Source organism: Rissa tridactyla, chromosome 8, assembly GCF_028500815.1.
Source record: "Rissa tridactyla isolate bRisTri1 chromosome 8, bRisTri1.patW.cur.20221130, whole genome shotgun sequence".
Classification (NCBI taxonomy): Eukaryota; Metazoa; Chordata; class Aves; order Charadriiformes; family Laridae; genus Rissa; species Rissa tridactyla.
In genome coordinates, this window is record NC_071473.1 from 37058368 (window position 1) to 37077601 (window position 19234).

Here is a 19234-nt window from a genome sequence, read left to right on the forward strand (position 1 = left end):
CAGTTGGTTCGGGTCTACCTAGCTCTGAAGCCGCCTCTGATGGGTCCTTGTTGATCCATACCTGTTCCCAGGGCACCACGCTTGCTCCGCAGGTGGAGAGGGAGCCTTTGGAAATCGTGTAGGCAGGTGACTCACCTCTTCTGGGGACTTGTGTTTTGTGCTGCTTTTTCTTTGTAGTTAGCACCCACTTTTCTTCTCCCCTGCCATCACATGCAAGTTAATTCTCCCCCATTTCCATAATCACTGTCTCTCTCCTCCTATTAACACAAGAACTTGGCAGCAGTTCTTGGAGACAAGAACAGTAGTTACTAACATAGGAAGGATAATGCCAACAATGAGGCATTATTTCCAAGTAACTACAACAATCATAGCATGAGGAAGGCTGCACAGTGGACAGATGCTTCAGCTATTCAAACCCAATTCTTAGCTTCGGTCAGAAATCTCCCCGTAGGAAGACAGATAAAGGGAGTGGTGTAAGTTGCATTTTATTAGACAGAGGTGGATTTGATACATGTTATATCTTAATTTTCCATTCTTCTTGTTCAGACATGTTGAGTGTACAGGTTTCCCATTTTTTAGTTAAGAAAGAAAAACACATTGCACAAAGCAGCTGCATTCAACAATACAAGATCATTATTCACTTGAAGACTAGAAATGTGCCCAGAAATTTTTCAATCATTCAGTATGCTAAAATATAGATAATAAAAAGAGTTAGTTACTGTATAATGGTAAAATACATTAAAAAAATTCAGGTGAATCTAGAATGAAAACTCATGACTTCTTTCAGTATGGCACCACTCTATTGTTTCATTATAAATTTGTAAAAGGCACCACACATTAAAACTGTAAAGCAAGGGAGAAAATAAAATCAAGCAACTTTTCCATGATTTTCTTTCTGTACAAATAGATATATATCTTAAGGCAGGTGTTTTTATGTGCAAAATACAAGTATACAGGTAAAACCAATGTTGGTATCATATATTCTCATACTGACGTCTTCTTTTAGCAGTAACATTGGTGTCCAAATGTACAGTACACTGAAAACACTTTTCTCTAACAGAGCTCAAAATAGAAGGCAGGCTGGAAATATGGCCCTGATAACAATTAGTTTTTAAATCTGAAGAGCTTTTATGTTGGCCCCTTAAAACATGTACAAAGAGTCACTCTCTTTTTCTTGCCATCTCCTCCTTTAGAAAGGTCCATATCAACTTGTTCACTATGTCAGGTTGATCCTGCTGGAGCCAATGACTGGCTTCAGACAAAATAGTTAATCTGAAATGATTTTTAACATAAATCCGTGTCATTTCTGCCATCTCAACTTCCATAAATGCATCTCTTTCTCCCCATAACAGCAGGGTTGGCATGATGACTTCATGGTGCTGCAGAGGTAGGCAGCTTTAAAAATAAAACACACTTAGTTAGGTCTTTTTTTACAAAAATCACCGAGAGAGATTTCAGTCAACGTAGCTTTTGAAATCAACACAGTGAATCTCATTGCAAGCTTTCTAGGTTCCAAGATATCTTCTGCAATACCAAGAAAACCATCCTGTGACTCAAAGTCCTTCAATTGTTTTTAAGGATGGTAAAATTGTTAGAAGATACTTTTTCTGTAACATGTCTGTAATCAGCAGCTGATTGCAACAGAGGTCTCATTTTTGGAACCTGTAGCCTCTGTAGAAGAGAACGTGGAACAACACGGCCAGAATTTTGTAGGTCAGTGGCTTTCCCTTGGCTGATGAATGCTATGGCAAATCTCTGAACCTGCACTATTTACTGCAAATAGGTTTTAATGAAATATGATGCTTTGAATGACATTTAGACTACAGTGTTCAAGGCATCTAGCTACCTGAGTAGCCAAACTGCTTTACCAAAAAATTGGTTGTCTATGAAACAGCAGGCTGCTGGTTTGGGACACTATGGAAGATAACAGCTAGAGTGTTTCAGACCTACACAAAATTAAATATCACAATTAAATAAAGAATGAAATGCTGAAGTCAGTTACATTCACTCATCTATGAAATTCATGCTAACATTCAAAGTGCATCAGAGTTCTCTTTTCAAAAAGCTACAGTATGTTTTTGAACTGTCTGGACTTACATACCTACCTACCATGCATGCTGGGAAAGAAAACTGTTCCTTAAAAATTTGCCTTTCATGGATTCATAATCTCTTTAAAACTGCAACATCACAACCCAGAGCTTTGGCAGACTAGAAAGCGTTTAAAGATAAATACATTATAAGACATTTTATTGATACTTTGAAGAAAAGCCCTTAGAAACTAAAATGTTAATAAAAATTATACCACCACAATGACCTACTTAAACTTTCAGGAAAAATTATTTTTTCTTAATACAATTATTTTAAATGGAGTATTTTATAAATATTTCCTCACATTGAAGTCAGACATTAGGAAAGATACAGGTAGCTAGAAATGAAAAGACTATTTCAACATAAACCATATTAACCCACTAGAATTTATTCCAGCTCATCTATTTCAGAGATGCTGAAAAACTTATCCAATTTATGCTCGAATTGCTTAATCTTAGCCCCATATTGCCAGACTAGCTGTGACAATTCAAACCAGATTCCATCTGATCAGATACTAATCTTTATTATACTAATGCTCAAACATGATTATTTTAAACTAGTAATGTATAAAGAAGGTTTTCTGAACAAACTTTTATGACAAACTTAAGCACTAGGTTCAAACTTAGGAATTATTTAAGAGACTATGCTCTGTAAAATGGGAGAGACAAAGAAGATGGCATGCATTAGTTTAAGGTAAGACAAAGAAATGGAGACTTTGAAGACATTGCTCCTCTCCATTTATACATAGTGTCAAGAAATATTAATAAAAAGTCACTTTAAATAATAATTTAATTTCATTTTGATTGATGAATTAGGAAAATTCTTAAAATGCTTTTTGCAGGCGTGGATTTAAAATCTCATTTTTCAAGCAAACTGACCTAATCCACTGAACCATAGCTTATTCATAGTATCAGTTTTAAAAATTGATAAACTGATTATCTGATTCAGTGCATTTAGACTAATCTCTTTACATTTTAAATCCAGTATCGTGGATCTCTTCACTATTTGTATGCATATTTTTTCACTACTGTAGGGTTTACTATTATCCTTTTGTGACTAAGTGCCATACAAGATTTGTAGCCTCCCTTAGGAAAACTCTACTGGGCTTTTTACGCACGCTGCATAGATAAACAACCTGTCGTTTTTCATTGCCTATGAGCAACACTGTATTTCTTTTCAGTCTGGAATATGGCACAGATATCGTGCCTGAAGTTTCTAGAAATCTCCTTTAATAAGATTTAATAAGATTTAACATGCAGATTTCACATATAGAAAGGGAAGTCCCATTCGTGACATTTAAGTATTTGAAAAACAGATTTAAACCTTCATAGAGCACTGTTAGTTGACCAGTAGTTTTTCTATAAACAAATACTGAAGTACTTCTTAACTGCTACAAAAGAAGTAATCCCATTTTCTAAAAAATGGCGTATCAGAAGAAATCCAAGCTTCAACTGCTTATCTGTCTCTCTTAACCAAGCATGATACAAAAAGCTTTAGGATTTTTATTCCAAAAGTGTTTGTATCTAAAGTATAGTGAAGGGAATGACTGCTGTGCTATTTATACAAGCACGTGTTGGTGATGGATGAAGTAGGTGATTTCAATCGTCTCTTTGGAAATAACTTCCCAGAAAAATTAAGCTCTGAAGAAAGAAACTCCAGGTGGATTGTAATGAGTTGGAAACCTTTAATACTTGGGTTGCCAGTGCCAGCCCACTGGGAGTTATGGTGAATACAAGTCATTAGCATTTAAGTGCTGCTCAATGGCTTATATGAGAGGAAGTGAAAATTTCAATCCAGTTTCAATATTTAATGATTCACATCCCATAAGGTGTGACCATCAGAATTGGTGTCAAGAACTGAACGAGCTGAAGACCAATCTTCTCCTTTCAGTCCAAAGCTTACTGCATTGTGGCTGACAGCACTTATAATAATATTCTCTGAATATAGTACAGGTATATTTTCATTAGAAAAATCAAGCAAATAATGCACGAAACACACACACACACAGAAGAATTAATAGCTGTGAAGATACTTTCTGATTAGTAACTGATACCAGACATTTTTTGAGCCTGAAAAGGCCTGAAACTATAGTTTAAACATAGGCAACTCTTAATTTGTCGCATCTGAATCTGATAACAATTCAGCTATCACAGATATTTCACTGTTATTGTCAGAGAAGCAGCTGGTTAATGTGCACACTCACTGATGTGAGGTGCAAACGTAATGAACAAGGCTCAGGGCGCTCATTCCTCTCCAGCTCCTCATTAGCCCTACCCTGGGGGCTCCCGCAGTGCAGCTGCAGGGCCAGGGAGCTGCTGTGCAGCCGCACAGCTCCCCATTGCCCTCGGACATCCCAGCTGATGGCATCACCACTCTCCGCTTAGCTTTAAATAAGCGTACTGTTACCAGCACAGACAGCTTATTTATTCCCCATTGTTGTCTGTGCTTGGTGTTACCTTGTTTAGAAGAAAAGATACCAGCTCTCTACTTTCTCATTCCAGTTTTGTCTCTTAGCCTGTACAAGACAGCACCTAGCACTCAGATCCCTGTTTTCCTCACGGTATTTCCCTGCTGACTGCTCTCCTGACAGCGATGGCATGGAAAGCACAGAAAGAGCACTAAAGGTGGCACGAAATTTGGACCAGGGAAAATGAAAAGTTAATCCACTTCAAAAATTGACTGTCTGAGTTTAGGGAAGGAAAAGAGTTGTAATTTTTAAAGAACATTGGGAAGCTGGTCTTGTATTAGAGAAGCATGCAGAAGATTTAGCACTGTTGAAGACTGGAGGCAGTAAAGGAAAAAAGAGTTCAATCCCACTCTTTTTGGTATAGTCCTTCAAGTTAGGGCTACAAGTCCTAAGTAGAGTAAATGTAGAGTTACAGACCTTCTGGCTCTGTTATGTTTTTGCTAGATAAAAAGGGGGCATCAGTCTCTAAGGCTGAGCCAACTCCTTCCAGGAAGGTTAAAACTGTTAGAAAACTGGTGGAGAAAATAAGATAAATATTAAGCTTGCAAAAATATTTCATATTATGATACTATCTCTCAGTTTTAATTCTATGCATGCTCCCTGCTATGTGTGCTTACTGCTGCCAAAAGAAAACAAATCAGGGTTGGTTTTAGGCTTAGTTACAAAACAAACCTACCCCACCTTTTTAAAAAAAAAAACTGCCCAAACACAATAAAATTGAAGTCGGAAATGGTCTTATAAAGTTACAAGTGAGGGTAACTTACTTGAATGCTGTATTATCTAGGAGTATTATCTAATAATAAGCTCTTTATAGAGCTCATTATTAGATCATATGAACTGTAATGAAAACAATTAATTGATGTTAATTTTGTAAGTATTATTTAGAGACGCATTTTTGTGATTGCCATGGGTTCTGTGAATGTGGAAGGGTCTTTGCTTTATTAGATTTTGAAACAAAGATTTTCCGTATCTGCACTCTGGTTGTGTCACTGCTTTGTGTGGATCTCTCATACAATTCACTTTCCATCACGCTGCTTGACACTGAATGCATTTATTACCTGTTGAGACTTAAGAAACAGATGTAAAGTTTTTCCTTCTACTTTAGCAGCAGAAGGTGCAATAACATTTTTGTCCTCCAGGGGTCTCTAGAATATTTTACCTTGTTTCAGCATGTTCTACTCACCCGAAAATACTTCTGTAATGGTTAATGGGTCCAGTTAATGCTCCAGGTTGTGAAAAGACATAAAGATAAGCTTCAATATCCTCTGCTGTTAATCTGCAGCCTTTCCTTCCAATTCCAGTGGCCTGGCTAGTAAATAAACTTTTCAGAACCTTCAAAAGAATAAAAATCCGCCACATCAGATAGCAAGAAAAATGTGATTTCTCTCCTTCAAGAGGACACATCTTTCTAAAATCTATTTATACATTGTTTAGAGTATAATGAATGGTTCAAATTCTTTTTTAGAGAGTTATGTGTAAAGCACATGGTAAACTTATTTCTGGTGTAACTTCGGAATAATTAAGTACAGGCAAATACCAGTATTAGCAAGTTACTCGGTTCTGCACCCTGACCTGCCACCCGTGAAAGCAAAGGCAAGTGCAGGCACACACTTTTCTTTGGGATGGACCCCAAGCAGCTGACAGAGTGGGAGGGAGAATGATCCAGGACCTCCCCAGCTTGCTGTGCCCCATCTGTGTGCAGCTCTGGGAGCTCGGCACTGGTCTGTATGCATGTAGGAGGATGCATGCCTGCAGCTGCTTTTTCTTCCCGTTTCATATGCTTGTACTTATTTTTTAAGGTTATACAAGGTGTTGGCCGTGTTGGTTCCTTAGGCAGAATTAATCACCTGTCTGAATTTGATGCCCAGGCTCCCAGGCTGCCTGCCCCGTAGAGGCTCTGAGGGATAGGAGGTTGTCCCACTGCAGACAGGAGCTTGAGATAAGTTAACAGGAGTTCCCTAGGCATCAAACGTGTCCCACCGGCACGGGCACAAGTAAGACCAGCAGATTGTCTAGGTGGAGTAATGCACTGTAGTGCTGGAGGTTAAAAGTATGTAGCTGAATGCTTCCCAGAAATGTAAAAGCAAGAGTTAATCTCAGAGACTCTATGTACTTATATCCTACTTTATAAAAATATATAAAGCTTAAGAAGAAAAATCAGGACGCTCTGTATTTTTTCCAGTAATTATAACTACATCAGAAGGGATCAACGTAGGTGGCAATTCTTCCATCACTCACAGTTAAATATATAAACAAGAGCACTCATTTTGCTCACCTTGAAATCATTTACTGTAAACATGAATTCAGGAAACCATGGCATTTGGAAAAAGAAGTAGTAACCAGATTTAATCAATTGTGATGGATGTCGTAGAATGTATTCTGAAACAAAAATGCCCATGAATTAAAAATGAAAACTAATGACTCAAACAAAATTACTGTTAATATTACTATTTTTTAAACTTAAAGGAATGTTTTAAAAATACTACATTAGAGCATGCTATGTGACAAAAGATGATTACTGTTTCAGGAGTAGGTATATGATGTGGCCATTAAAACATACTTTTATATGTGTTAATAGAAACAGTCAGCAAACCAGAAGCCTGCCAAGATTAGGTGAGGGGAACGACATTGGAGAGTTTAATCACATGGTAAGTTTTCATTTACAGATCTATCTGTGTAGCTAGTCCAAAGCATTTTTTTTCAGCTATGGAATAGGAGGCATAAATACAAGTCTAAGTATTTCTCTCATCAAAGATGTGATGCACAGAAACCTGTAGATGATAATCCACTTACATTCTAAAGACAGCATCAATCCTGTTCATGAAAGTACAGAATTTTTCTAACAGTTATCGTCTTGGCAATTTCAAGAACCGTAATCAAGATTACATCGTGTCACTTTTTAAAGACATTGGAGCATAAATAACAAAAGAAAATTATATAGCCAAATTTACATTATGTCTTTTTTTTTTTTTTAATTTGTAATTTTGTGTCTCCAACGAGTTGCAAAAGCCAACGCTGACATTCAAGTATCTAACTTCCTCTAAGCAACCACAGAATTTATGCAGGTACTAGGAAGTCTAGAACCTATTCTTTACAGATGCAAATTCAGGAAGGCAAAATTACACTCCCAACATAGGAGATAATCTCTGAAATACTAATTCTGGCAGTAAATAAAAATGGGTTTTAAAAAACAGTAAACTGAAGCATCAGCTGTCTTCTAAGCTTTCATATCTTGTACATTCTTAAACTGCATCACCCATTATATTTTTCCTTGATGGACCATCATCAACACAGCTCACTTTTCTGCACAATTTATAAACTGTGTATTTTCATTTCATCCACAGTAGAACAAAGTTGATCCAGGGGGACTTTATAAAGCTACAGAACGGATTTTGCACTTTAACAAATATGCAAACAAATACTAAGAAATACTATAATAAAATGTATTTGTCTTCTATACAGCCTGGCTCCTGCTCTCGGTGAAAATACTGCAAAAAGCACCTGCTTACTCAAGTGGTGGTGAACAGACCTTTCCTTGGGTAAGTGAGGCTTAACTACTTGGCAAAATGTTCTTTAATATCTTAGAAAGGTGCCCAAGAACACTGTGAGAATAACATGTGCAAATGGTTCTGATTCCACAGTGGTGTGAGGTCAGATTTGCATTCGACCAAAATGAAAATTAAAGCTTCGCTGAATATTCTTAACTATTTCTGGGGAAATGGGGTGACTTTTTAAATATAAATAGGGTAAGGTCAGCAACTGAAGAAATGAGAATTAGTGAGATACTACTTTCATTTTAATTACTGAATGTTGATCTAATCCCTATGAAATGTTTTGTAATTCTGGGTAGCAGACAAGCTCAAAGCCTGTCACACAACAAATTTTGCTAGTGCACCTAAATCCTTGTTTCAGCTCACTACTAGTACATTCCTGAGCTTCTAGTAAGTAGCCTGGAGAAGTTGTCTTTTTCCAATGAATATTTTACAAGATCATAAATTGTTGCTTGTCACCTGAATCAGGATTAAATTCTAATGTCTGATTCACATTTATATGAAGGCTGTTTTATGCAGATTTAATAATGCCGAAAGGCCTTAACCTAGGTGTAGTGCAACATGTACCCCTCTTCAGCAATTTTTATCCTGCCAAAGTGGTGTAAAACAGATTCATGTATATGAAAATTATATTTGTGGACCTTCAAGGATTAAGAAAAACATCAGTAAGTTTGGTTGCACGCACTCCCACCTCCTACAATAAATTATTTCCCAAAGTCAAACACTCGATACCTTACTGCTTCATAAAATACAGTCCAGATTCTGAGAGGCACTGAGTAGTGGCAACTGAACATCTAAAGGGGCAAGTAGTTGCTTCTTCTTTAGCAACCTCAAAGCAAACACAATCTTAATGAAAATGCAGATACTCTAGATAAACAAAGACTAATATAAAACTCACCTGTAAACACAGATGGATGAGGGAAATTAACCACAATCAGCTTAGTCACCATTTCAGGGTAACATATAGCCACTAACCAAGCGATCATTCCTCCCCAGTCATGGCCAATCAACACACACTTGTTGTATCCTACCACATAAACACAGATTTGTGCTGTTATTTCAGTGGAATTTGTATCCATACAAATTATCACATAGAATAAAACCATTACTGGGCAAAATAGGTGGTCCAGGACATTTATTAATGTAACTATTTAATATCGCACTGCTTCCATTACTAATGGTCAGAAAAAATAGTGCACTATTATAGTTAAAAAAATAACAAATAATTAAAATTATTTAATCGGATTTCAATTACACTTTAACTATCCTACCTCACTGTCAAACTAAAGTCAGTTGGTATCCAAATGGCTGCCCTATTCATATCTTGGCCAATGTAGGGTCAGATATACAATTAAACTTGCAGTCATTCTAATGCACGTACATTTGTCATGTTTAGGGAGTTTAGAGTTTGAAATTGCAGACAGAAAGATAGAGCCATCTCCTGAGCCCCTCCTGAACAAAACGAATCCTTATGAATTCCTCTAAATATGGGAGGTTACCTAAGCACTGGACATCATCATTATGCAAAAAGTGGGCGTTATACTTAATAGCCATATGTACATAGCATATATATACACACATAAATACACACATTTATATACTTAGTAGGCCTGTAGCTTTTCTCCATATGCTGTTTTGATGGCAATTTTTAAAGTTCTCGGCATTCATGTACTTATTCCTCCATCGATAAAAATAGTAATTTAACAGCAATAAAAGGGGGGACAAAAATAGTGACTGTCTTTTTGAAAGCCTAACCATTCCTCCTTTAACCACTGATGGAATACATATTATTGTGTCAGATACCATCACCCTCCTCATCGAGGATTGGAATGCTGAGCTACACTACAAATTAAACATATAAAAGCCAAACTGTTTAGAATACTGACATAAATTTGAACATAGTTGTCAAAGTACCTCATAATCCCTCTTGAATAGAAAACTTTTGGAGCACTTTCGATACGATCAAGTTCTTCAAAAGAATTTAACTTGGTATTAGAACAAACAAAGATTACAAAAGCCTCAGAAATACTTCTTCCAAAAAAATTTAAATCCCTACGAAATCGAATTATGATGAGAACACTTATCAAGCATAACCATGGCACTACCATGGAGATTAACAGAACCAGCAAAAGCTGGAAACTGTAAACACAGTGTGGGGACTGCCTGCCCGATCTTTTGTCAATGTTCAAACATGACAAGCAAAGCAAATCCTAAATTCAAACCTTAGAAGTGGAATCACTGCTTTACTATTTCTTCATGTGAAATGCAGGAAGTTGTTTCACTATCCGTAAAGTATCCAGGGAATTAAAATGATCCAGAGAACGACAGTCTAATCCCTTGTCCTGCTATTGGGAGGGAAGGGAAATACCCTTTGCTAGGTGTTACAATTCATTGCCAGAACAGCTATGGTTCAAAAGGAACTGGAAGGGCAAATTTTGCAGACTCACTTCAGCTCGAGACTGTTACACCGGGTATTTGCCACCAGGAGCAATGTGTCTCTTGTTCTCCCTTCTGTTCTTCTCACTGTTGTATAAGACTGAGTGATTCAGCTCTTGAGAGATGACTAGTGTGCAGGAGTAGTATTTTGGGATTTATTTTTTTAATACAGCACATGTCCTGTCATCATCTTCATAAAGCCCACAATATTTATTCTAACTTGTTTGTACAAGAAAAATGTCACATGATTTAAATTCTTTGCTCTGCAAGTGCTATTAGACTCTAATTCAGAGCATTATCCACGAAGTGCACTGGCTAGGAGTAAGTGAAGACCTTCTTAAGGAAAAAGACCACAGGTGTGTACTGCTGGATTTCACAGCATATAGGGAAGCTTTTTTTTAACCTCATCTTCACATATTGTTTATACTGGCATACACATCATAATTAGAAAACAAACCTTTTTCACTTATAATAGTCCATAAAATATGAGTATCCTTAGATTTCTATCTATACATATCTGTAATGGGTATATATTAAAGAGAATGCAGTTTAAAAAAAACAAATCATCAATGCTAGATCTTTATGGGCTGAGTAGTTTGTCTTTTACTAACGCACCTAGAGATTCCAAAATATCCTTTATATCTGTTATCAGGCAATCTAACTTGTAATTTTCTTTGTGAGAAGGAGCATCTGTTTCTCCATAACCTCTCAAATCCAGGGCCACCACTCGATATTCACTTTTAAATTCCCGCAACTGATGGCGCCAAGAATACCTAACAAAGGGGAAAAGAAAGTTGGAGTTACAAGGTCAAGCAGTATGATACCAAAATGCACTCGATGCTTTTGCTCCCAAATAGTTGAGGGTAAATTAGCATGGCTTTGTTTGCAATGAGATTCTTTTTTTCTCTCTGTGGTATGTTGATGGTCCTTTGTGGCTATAGTAGTTTTGTGCTCCCCTCTTGAATTCCCCAGTAAGGAAGCGCGGCAGCCAGAAAGGGGGCATGGCCAGAGCCTGGATGTTTCAACAGTTCCTGGACTCCGGCATGATCCCTTTGCTGCAAAAGAAGCAGGAATAAACCAGAGCACACAGAGGACTATTCTGTTTTATCCTTGGAGCTGTAGTATCATCAAAAAAAGTAAGGTCTGAAAAGCGTTCTCTTCTCTCTGGCTTGCTTACACACACATTTTGATGGAGTAGGGAAAAATGCCTCAAGGCATGTTTTGGGTTGTTTTTTTTTCTTTTTAGAAAAGGAATGTCAGATAATTAATACACTAAATAAACCAAAGAAAGAAATACAATGAATAACAAATGAAGTCAGTGAAGTTTATATGATTTATATTATGTACACTTTCACCTGTGTCTCTGTACTACCAGAATTACTCCAGAACGACCTCTCAATGCGTTGGTACTACACAAAGTATTTCATTGCTTGCTGTTTCTATGGAAAGGAGTGGTAACAGTACACACATTAAAAGACATACAAAATTAAGAACTTGGGCAAAGGCATGGGCTATTCCTCATTCTGTAACAGCATGTAGTGACTAGATGTGTGTTATGAAGCAAAAATAACAAGAAAATGGTGGGTCTCATCCTGCAAGATCTGCCTGCCCTTCAACTGTTATTGAAACCAAATAAATTTCAGAATAGCCAGTACCAAGACAGACATGACCTTATCTTAGACTGTAATAGAAAGATATATGGAACACATGATCCTTCTAGGCATATATAATAATGGCTGCACCCCTATGTGACAGGATCTAGCATTTACTTCTGCTCTTGTTTCAACAATCTCAGATAAATGATTTATAACATACGGATCACCAGCAAACGCAAGAGCGATGCACAGAATTCTACCTTAATTCAGTGTCTATATCAGGCCATTGGCTCTTCCTCTTTAGCTTTGCCTATTAGGGATTTTGAACTTAATTACTTAATATTACAGCAACGCTCATTAATTATAGAAATTTGTATTAATATAAACAGAACAGAAAAAAAGACAGAAAAAACCAGAAAGTCAGAACTTTTTCATTTCAGTGCCATATAATGCAAACACAATATTTAGCTGAGATCTCCAGGAATGAAATTTTTAAAGGCATTATACAATGACTTGGAAGCTGAATTTGCCATGGTAACTGTTGCAGCTATCCTATATACTTCAGTAAGAAGGAACGACGAGGCCCATAAATAAACTGTTTTTGTTTTCAGAAAATGTCCACTTGCTGTCCTCATCTTTTGTTTTCACAACAGCCCATCGATCACCAAGTGTCTAACTTACCAAAAGGATAGGTTTTATACTAAAAGAAATCATTTTACTACATATGAAATGTAACTGCTTTGCAAGCAGAATTTGGAAATGTTGGTGAATGCTTTCATTTTCATAAGGTTGAATAATGGAAGCTATTTTGTCACTTTCTGATCATGTCATTTCTGAAAGGCAGCTTGTACAAAATTTCACAGCTTGCTCACAAGTCTTATAGGTACCCAGCTGTCAACACACACTCAATTTAAAATATTTTATTATTGTCTTTCCACAACATTGATAGTAATTTTCAAGTTCTTATGCATCTAAAGCACTTAATGGCTGTGGTGCATTATATTCTTAAATGATCTTTGATCTTCAGACCATCTCAATCACTCACTAAGGTCATTACTGTCTGGTTATAGTTGTCCTACTTATAACCTTGAGACATTTGAAGGCAGAGGACTTGTTACAGTTAAGAAACTGTGAGTCATATCCCTTTTTTTGGTTTGTGGGTTTTTTTTTTTTGTTTTTTTGCTAGCCAAACGATACAAATTTGATGCTGCTTTAAATAGTTCTTACATTGTGATTATTTTATCTCGTGCTCTCAGAAAAATCTCTACTCTTGCATTAAAAAATCTCCACTGATTGAATTAACAAACCAACATCGGTATCAGTAGCATACTATTTTATAGACAATTGGCACGCAGTCTTCTTTTCAAAACTAGTTATATAAACTACGCTACTGATGGTCCCAGTGACCTGTGTAACAGTTTCTCATTCATTCCTTTTGAATGGTCAGATAATACAATATATTAACTGTCACTCACCATTCTAAACTGTAAGAATAGCTTTCTGCTTTTTGAAAATAATGTACCAGATCTCAGTAGAATATGTATATGAAATGCTAAATTTTCCATTACTATTCCCACTGTGGGGGAAATGAGCTGTAGTCTCAGCTGTCTTATTGTGTTAGAATACGCGTTATGCAAGGTATGCATAATGTTTGCGTAGAATATGCATCCCCCCATCTGTCTGTCTTTTTAATTAAAGTTTACAGTTTTAATCCTTTTAGATAGCAATTTATTTTTAGAACAATCTACTTCATTGAAAATTTATCTTAAAATAAATATGACTTTCTACCACCATCCTCAAGTCTGTTAGTATCTACAGGAAATTGCTAAGGGAAGAGAACTGACCTCTGTTTTAGCTGGGTCAATTTATCATGGTATGACCTGAGTCCAGCTTGAAAGATCACAGTTCCAACAGTGGAGCCCTAGCTCCATATCTGAGTTTGGAAAGGAAAAGGATCGTTTAACTTGCTGAATTACTGGCATTGCCACTTCCACTATTCCCTTACTGTTTTTTCTATAAGCCATGCTTCACTAGTTAAACCTGGCAATGACAGCCCAAGCAATGTGCTTAAATCATTAGACACATGACTGCTTTTCACTGTTATAAACAAACATTTAGGATTCAGTTTGATTCATCATTCATCTTATGATGAACTAATAATAGAACCTTTTTCCCTGAGTAGCATTCTGAAATTAGGCTGCCTATAAAACTCATAGTTCTTCTTCCGCTCCCCCAGTTAAGAATTAATGTATAGTATTTTTAATAAATGCAGCAATCTGTATTGCACTTAACATATAGCGGATCCTCATTTTAACACCCTCTGCTATAATTCATAAGTTTAGCCATATTAGTACAACCATTATCCAAACAGGAAATTACTTCAATAAGTTCCTCCCCAAAGTTTGAAAAAAAAGTGTACATACTTGGGGAAAAATTGATTGACAATGCAAAGTAGATGGTTGGTTTGTGTCAGCCTGCAGGAATTTTTTGTGGATGCTGCAGTTAAAAAATGTTTCAATAGTTTGTTCCCTACTAAAATTTCATGCCACTAGTTACTACTCATAGATACATAAAATGGATCACGCTGGGGGTACTTAAGCCGAGAGGATCACTCTCAGGTATCTAAAGCAGCCTCTTTTATACAAGAAAGGTGCGTAGGGAGTTTTACCAGAATTCTGGAAAGCCATGAAGCAGCAGCATGAGTGGTTTACCCCTTTCTCCGGCAGCCACATAGTGGAATCTTAAGCCTGAATCCTAAAACGAGAGAAAAAGAAGTGTGTTTTTATTGATGCATATTTTTATTAGAACTGCTATACTGGGGTTTGAGAATGAATATGGTTCCAGACAATATACTAAGAAACAATGTATTGCCCCTGAAAAAAAATAATCAAATTGTCAGGTTTTGAAGCTGAAGTCTTCTGTGATTCTAAGATTGGGTGTCTGCTACACCCTGGCAATGCTGAGTATCCCACGCCAGCTGCCACAGCTTCTTCCAGGGAGGACCAACTTCACACATGTCAGGCTATGTTGACTATGTGCCAGCGAGCCATGAGCACGCAAACCTTTCTAAAAGAGCACGCCCAGCAGGGTGACTAGGAAATGCACATTACTGTGGAGGCCAGCACCTTGCTTTCACACAGACACCACTCACATGCTTTACAGAAAGGCCTTAAGGCACAGTATACTTGAAACACATTTGCAATCTTTCATTTTTATGATTATGCAACTACTTAAAACCATCACGTTGCATTTTGGCACAATTAAGGACCGTGTGGATTCTTAAGACCCAAACGCAATCGAAATTAAGTAACTAGAAAGCAAGTGGGTTTTCCTTGTTTTTATTGCTTAAGGTTTCCAGACTCGCCTCAGAAAAGAAAGCCTTAATGTTATAATCTTCTTTCTGCCCTATCTATAGTCACTATTTCTGATGCACCCTTTAAGAAAACGGGTCTTATGAGAATTACCAGGGGGCAAGTTACTTAGTGTTAGCAGTGCAGCGGCTGCCAACACTGAAATACCATTGAAATGAATGGATGTGCACAAACTTACACTAATTCAAGGTCAAATCCAGCAGAATTTAAATAAACTGAAATTATGACCTGGAGTGTTTACTGAATTCTGGCACAGAAGTGGATACAGAAGTTGGGAAAGAGCTCACAAAATACAACGTGCTGTTTAGAAGTCACATAAAGGAAACTGCAGGAAGAAAGGCTGTAGAGCTCCTGAACAAATATCAGAGCCTGCACTGTCTCTCCTATTTTCAAGAGGGAAGAAAAGCCCCATGCCTTTGCTGTACATCAAGAGCTTGTATCAGGCCAAGGATCACAAATGCGTAAGAAAAGTTTTGTTTGCCAGAGATGCTTCAAATTCTCTGAGCTACCTTGGCACTGCTAAATCACTAACCAGCTACAAAACCATTAACTTGTGTCTTGATTCTTGAAAGGGCTCTGAAAAGGGAACACCTGGGGTTTTTATATTCACTATGGACATAACAGACTTTTTGCTCAGTTCTGCCCAAAATTTCTCCTCTGCCAATGAAGTTAAAGTCCCTAGAGGTAAAAGTACCTATGCGTTTCCAAGTACTTAATGATCTCTTCCTAGTAACTCTTAGGGCCATTGCATCATCTTCACCGTTCTCCATATCACTCTGCCTTTGATCCTTTTATATTTAAAAAAGTAGCAGTTTCTCAGTTTCCTTCCACAGTTTCTCTTCTCAATTTAGTGAATAGTAGGTAAGCCCTCCTCCGTCCCGCTTCTTTCAGTTAGTGTACTCTAGGGAGTTACCTTCAATGTTTTTATTTTAATTTATTTATTGCTTTTAAGGACATCCCCTTTACTCATACAAATTCAATCGCCACTTGTACAGCAGCAGTTTAAATTTCACATGCCTCAAACTAAGCCCATCCTCTACCTTTTCGGTTGCTCCTTTCTGTCCCCTTTTTTCTGCCCCCTGAAACAGACAGAGGATGTTGCCATCTTTTCTGAAACACGCTTTTTTCTTCGTTTTCTTGAAATCTGCACAGATCTGTAGCATACACGTGCTTGGAAAGTAATGCATTTGCCTGCTGTTACCCAATGGCAAGAGGGTTTCGTATTTCCTAAAATGAGTGACAGCCTGTTGTATTGACAGCAATTCTATTTCCCCGCAAATGCTCTTTTATTGCTGTCACACCCCTTACTTCCCCAGCAACCCATTCATTTACTGCTCAGTGCTATAGGGAAAAAGAATGTGGCATATGAGTAAAAAAGCATGCACATGCCTCCTAATGATAGGAAAACAACCCCAAGCAAATCATGTGAAACTGGGAGGCTCAGTAATTTGTATTAGTACCGCTTAGCACAAAATCATCTGCACAGATCCCTCAGAACTGAAGTCTTTGCGTTCATTTTATTAAAAGTAACACCTGTCCAAATTTGCAGTGCATTCTTTGCTCACCTGTAACTATAAAAGAAACCAAGCCAGTACAGCTTCATTTAGAGCTTTTGGTGGAGGAGCAAAGCACTGGCACAGACCTGAGACAAGCACAAAAACTGGCTGGTGGCTTGAACGGTACAAACCTTAGGGGCAGGACTCGACTCTACCTTTTCCCTGAGACCCTGACGCACCAAAGGAGCCCCCAGCCGCAACCGGGCAAACCGCAAACAGCGGGGAGGGCACGGCCGAGGAGGACGAGGAGGGTGGGGGAGCGGCGGGGCACCTACCCGCAGGCGGGCTAGCAGAGACCCGGGGCCGGCGAGCCCCTCTCCCGCCCACCGAGCTCCGCACTCCCCCACGGCAGCCGGGCCTGCGGTCGCTCCCGGCGGACCGGCCACGGCGCTCCGCTTCCCGGGGGCAGGCGCCGACACGGGAGGATGCAGAGGAGGGCATGCAGGGAGGGCGGGCGGGCTCCGGGGCGCCATGCAGGGGAGGGACGGGCTCCCCTCCGCCCTCCCCCTCACCTTGATCCGGACGTAGCAGTGGGTGCCCAGGGAGGGGTCGTTGAGGCAGGCGGGGGGGTTCTCCCGCACCACCCAGCGGAAGGTCTCGCCCGGCCGCCGGCCGATGCTCCAGAGCAGCCGCAGCCCGGCGATGCAGGCGCACACCCCGCAGTAGCTGTACACCAGCGCCCAGAACAGCAGCGCCCGGGCGGCCACCATCACCCGGCGGGCGGGCGGCGGGCACGCAGCGCCGGGTCTCGCCATCGGGCCCCGCCGCCGCCACCACCGTCCCCGCCGGCCGGGAGGGGCTGGGAAGCGCCGCCGCCGCCAGGAGCCGCCCGAGCGGAGGCACCGGGAGCGGCGGCGGCAGCAGCGGCGGCGGCGCGCCCGCCCGCCCCGCGGCCCCCCGCGGCCCTCGCCCCGCCGGGCTCAGCGCCGCGCCGCCCGCCCCGCCCGGCTGCCGCCGCCCCGGTCCCGCCGGGCCACAGCGGCTCGCCCGCGGAGGGCTCTTCCCACCCCCCCAAAATATTTCGTGGTGAAGCCGTTCCCGCAGCGAAGGAGCGGGGCTGCGCGCTGTGGCAGAACTGCCAAATAACGCCAAAATTCACCCGAAATGTCATTGCGAGAAGCGCGGCTGGGGCACGGGGGACAGTCCCACCTCTGGCACCTGGCAGGGGTCCCTGCAGGCCACCGCTTCGCCCGCTCTGATCACGCACTCGCCTTATTTACATGTGAAAGGAAGGGTAGAGGTATGTGGCTGCGTGGTTGCCATTTAGCATTCCTGAAGACTCTTCATTCTTTCACTGCTGCTTCGCTGTTACCCGTTTGAAGGCGATTTTGTAGATGTATTACACTTCTGGTTATTACATGGTATTACTGTGAATATTTCTTAAAAAGACAGAGGTTTTGAGCTCCAGCACCAAAATTTATGATTTTTAAAACTTACTTTAGTAGAGAAATTTGCTAGTAGAGGAAGTTGGATCATCATTACTAACTCTGCTAACTCATTACTTTAGTATTGAGGTCTCAGCCGCCTAAGGCCAGCATTAGAAGCTGAACAATCCTATACCTGTCCCTTAGCCGTAAGTTGCTACATGCACAAGGCAAGGAGGCACAGTCACATAATACAAGGTTAATACAAGACAGGTGCTGACCTTGTATTAAGCAGGACAAAGGGTACTTTAGAATCAGAATGGTTCATGTAACCCAAAACTGTAAGAAAAAGCATAACTCCATTAAGCAATTGATTGTACACATTATAAACATGCAGGTTATGAAAAATTACAGTTTATTAGTTCTGGGAGATAACAAAAATGGGCATAGGAGTTGCTGATGACAAGAAAAGTAGAATCGAGCTTTGCCACGTCAAATCCTGACAAGTCCTGATCCAACTTACTGCGCAGCCTGCTCGCCTTTACTCCTTGATCTAAACCCCTTGCTTCTCAGAGTAGAGGGTACAAGCAGGTTTGAGACTTGCAGAGGCTACATGAAAGTCACAGCTAATAATGTAGGCCTGTATGCAACTGCCTGCATTTTTTGGGTGAGGATTTTGCCAGATTTTACTTGAATTTGATGAAGACCAACATTTCTTTTTAGTCCAGGTGGGTTTGGAGGATTAGAATTTAACTTGCAAGAAATTTTTTTTCCTCTGTCCAGCAGTGCAAGTAGAAGCTGGTACA

At 39.5% G+C, this 19234-nt stretch overlaps 1 protein-coding gene across 1 annotated transcript; it reads right to left on the reverse strand.

Moving 5' to 3' along the window:
- Positions 1-476: 476 nt before the first annotated feature.
- EPHX4 (epoxide hydrolase 4) lies at positions 477-17850 on the reverse strand. The gene is made up of 7 exons (XM_054212324.1): positions 17577-17850; positions 14806-14891; positions 11158-11315; positions 9005-9133; positions 6831-6934; positions 5739-5887; positions 477-1395 (listed from the first exon to the last, which is right to left on the reverse strand). The coding sequence occupies exons 1-7, from the start codon at positions 17817-17819 to the stop codon at positions 1161-1163; spliced, it is 1104 nt and encodes a 367-aa protein (XP_054068299.1). The 5' UTR covers positions 17820-17850; the 3' UTR covers positions 477-1160.
- Between the last annotated feature and the right edge of the window lie 1384 nt (positions 17851-19234).

Coding starts and splice junctions, on each gene's coding strand:
- EPHX4 (XM_054212324.1), bottom strand. CDS start 17,819: ATGGCGAGACCCGGCGCTGCGTGCCCGCCGCCCGCCCGCCGGGTGATG. Junction 14,892..17,576: donor ACTGCTACGTCCGGATCAAG/GTGAGGGGGAGG, acceptor CTCTCGTTTTAG/GATTCAGGCTTAAGATTCCA. Junction 5,888..6,830: donor TTACAGTAAATGATTTCAAG/GTGAGCAAAATG, acceptor ATTCTTTTGAAG/GTTCTGAAAAGTTTATTTAC.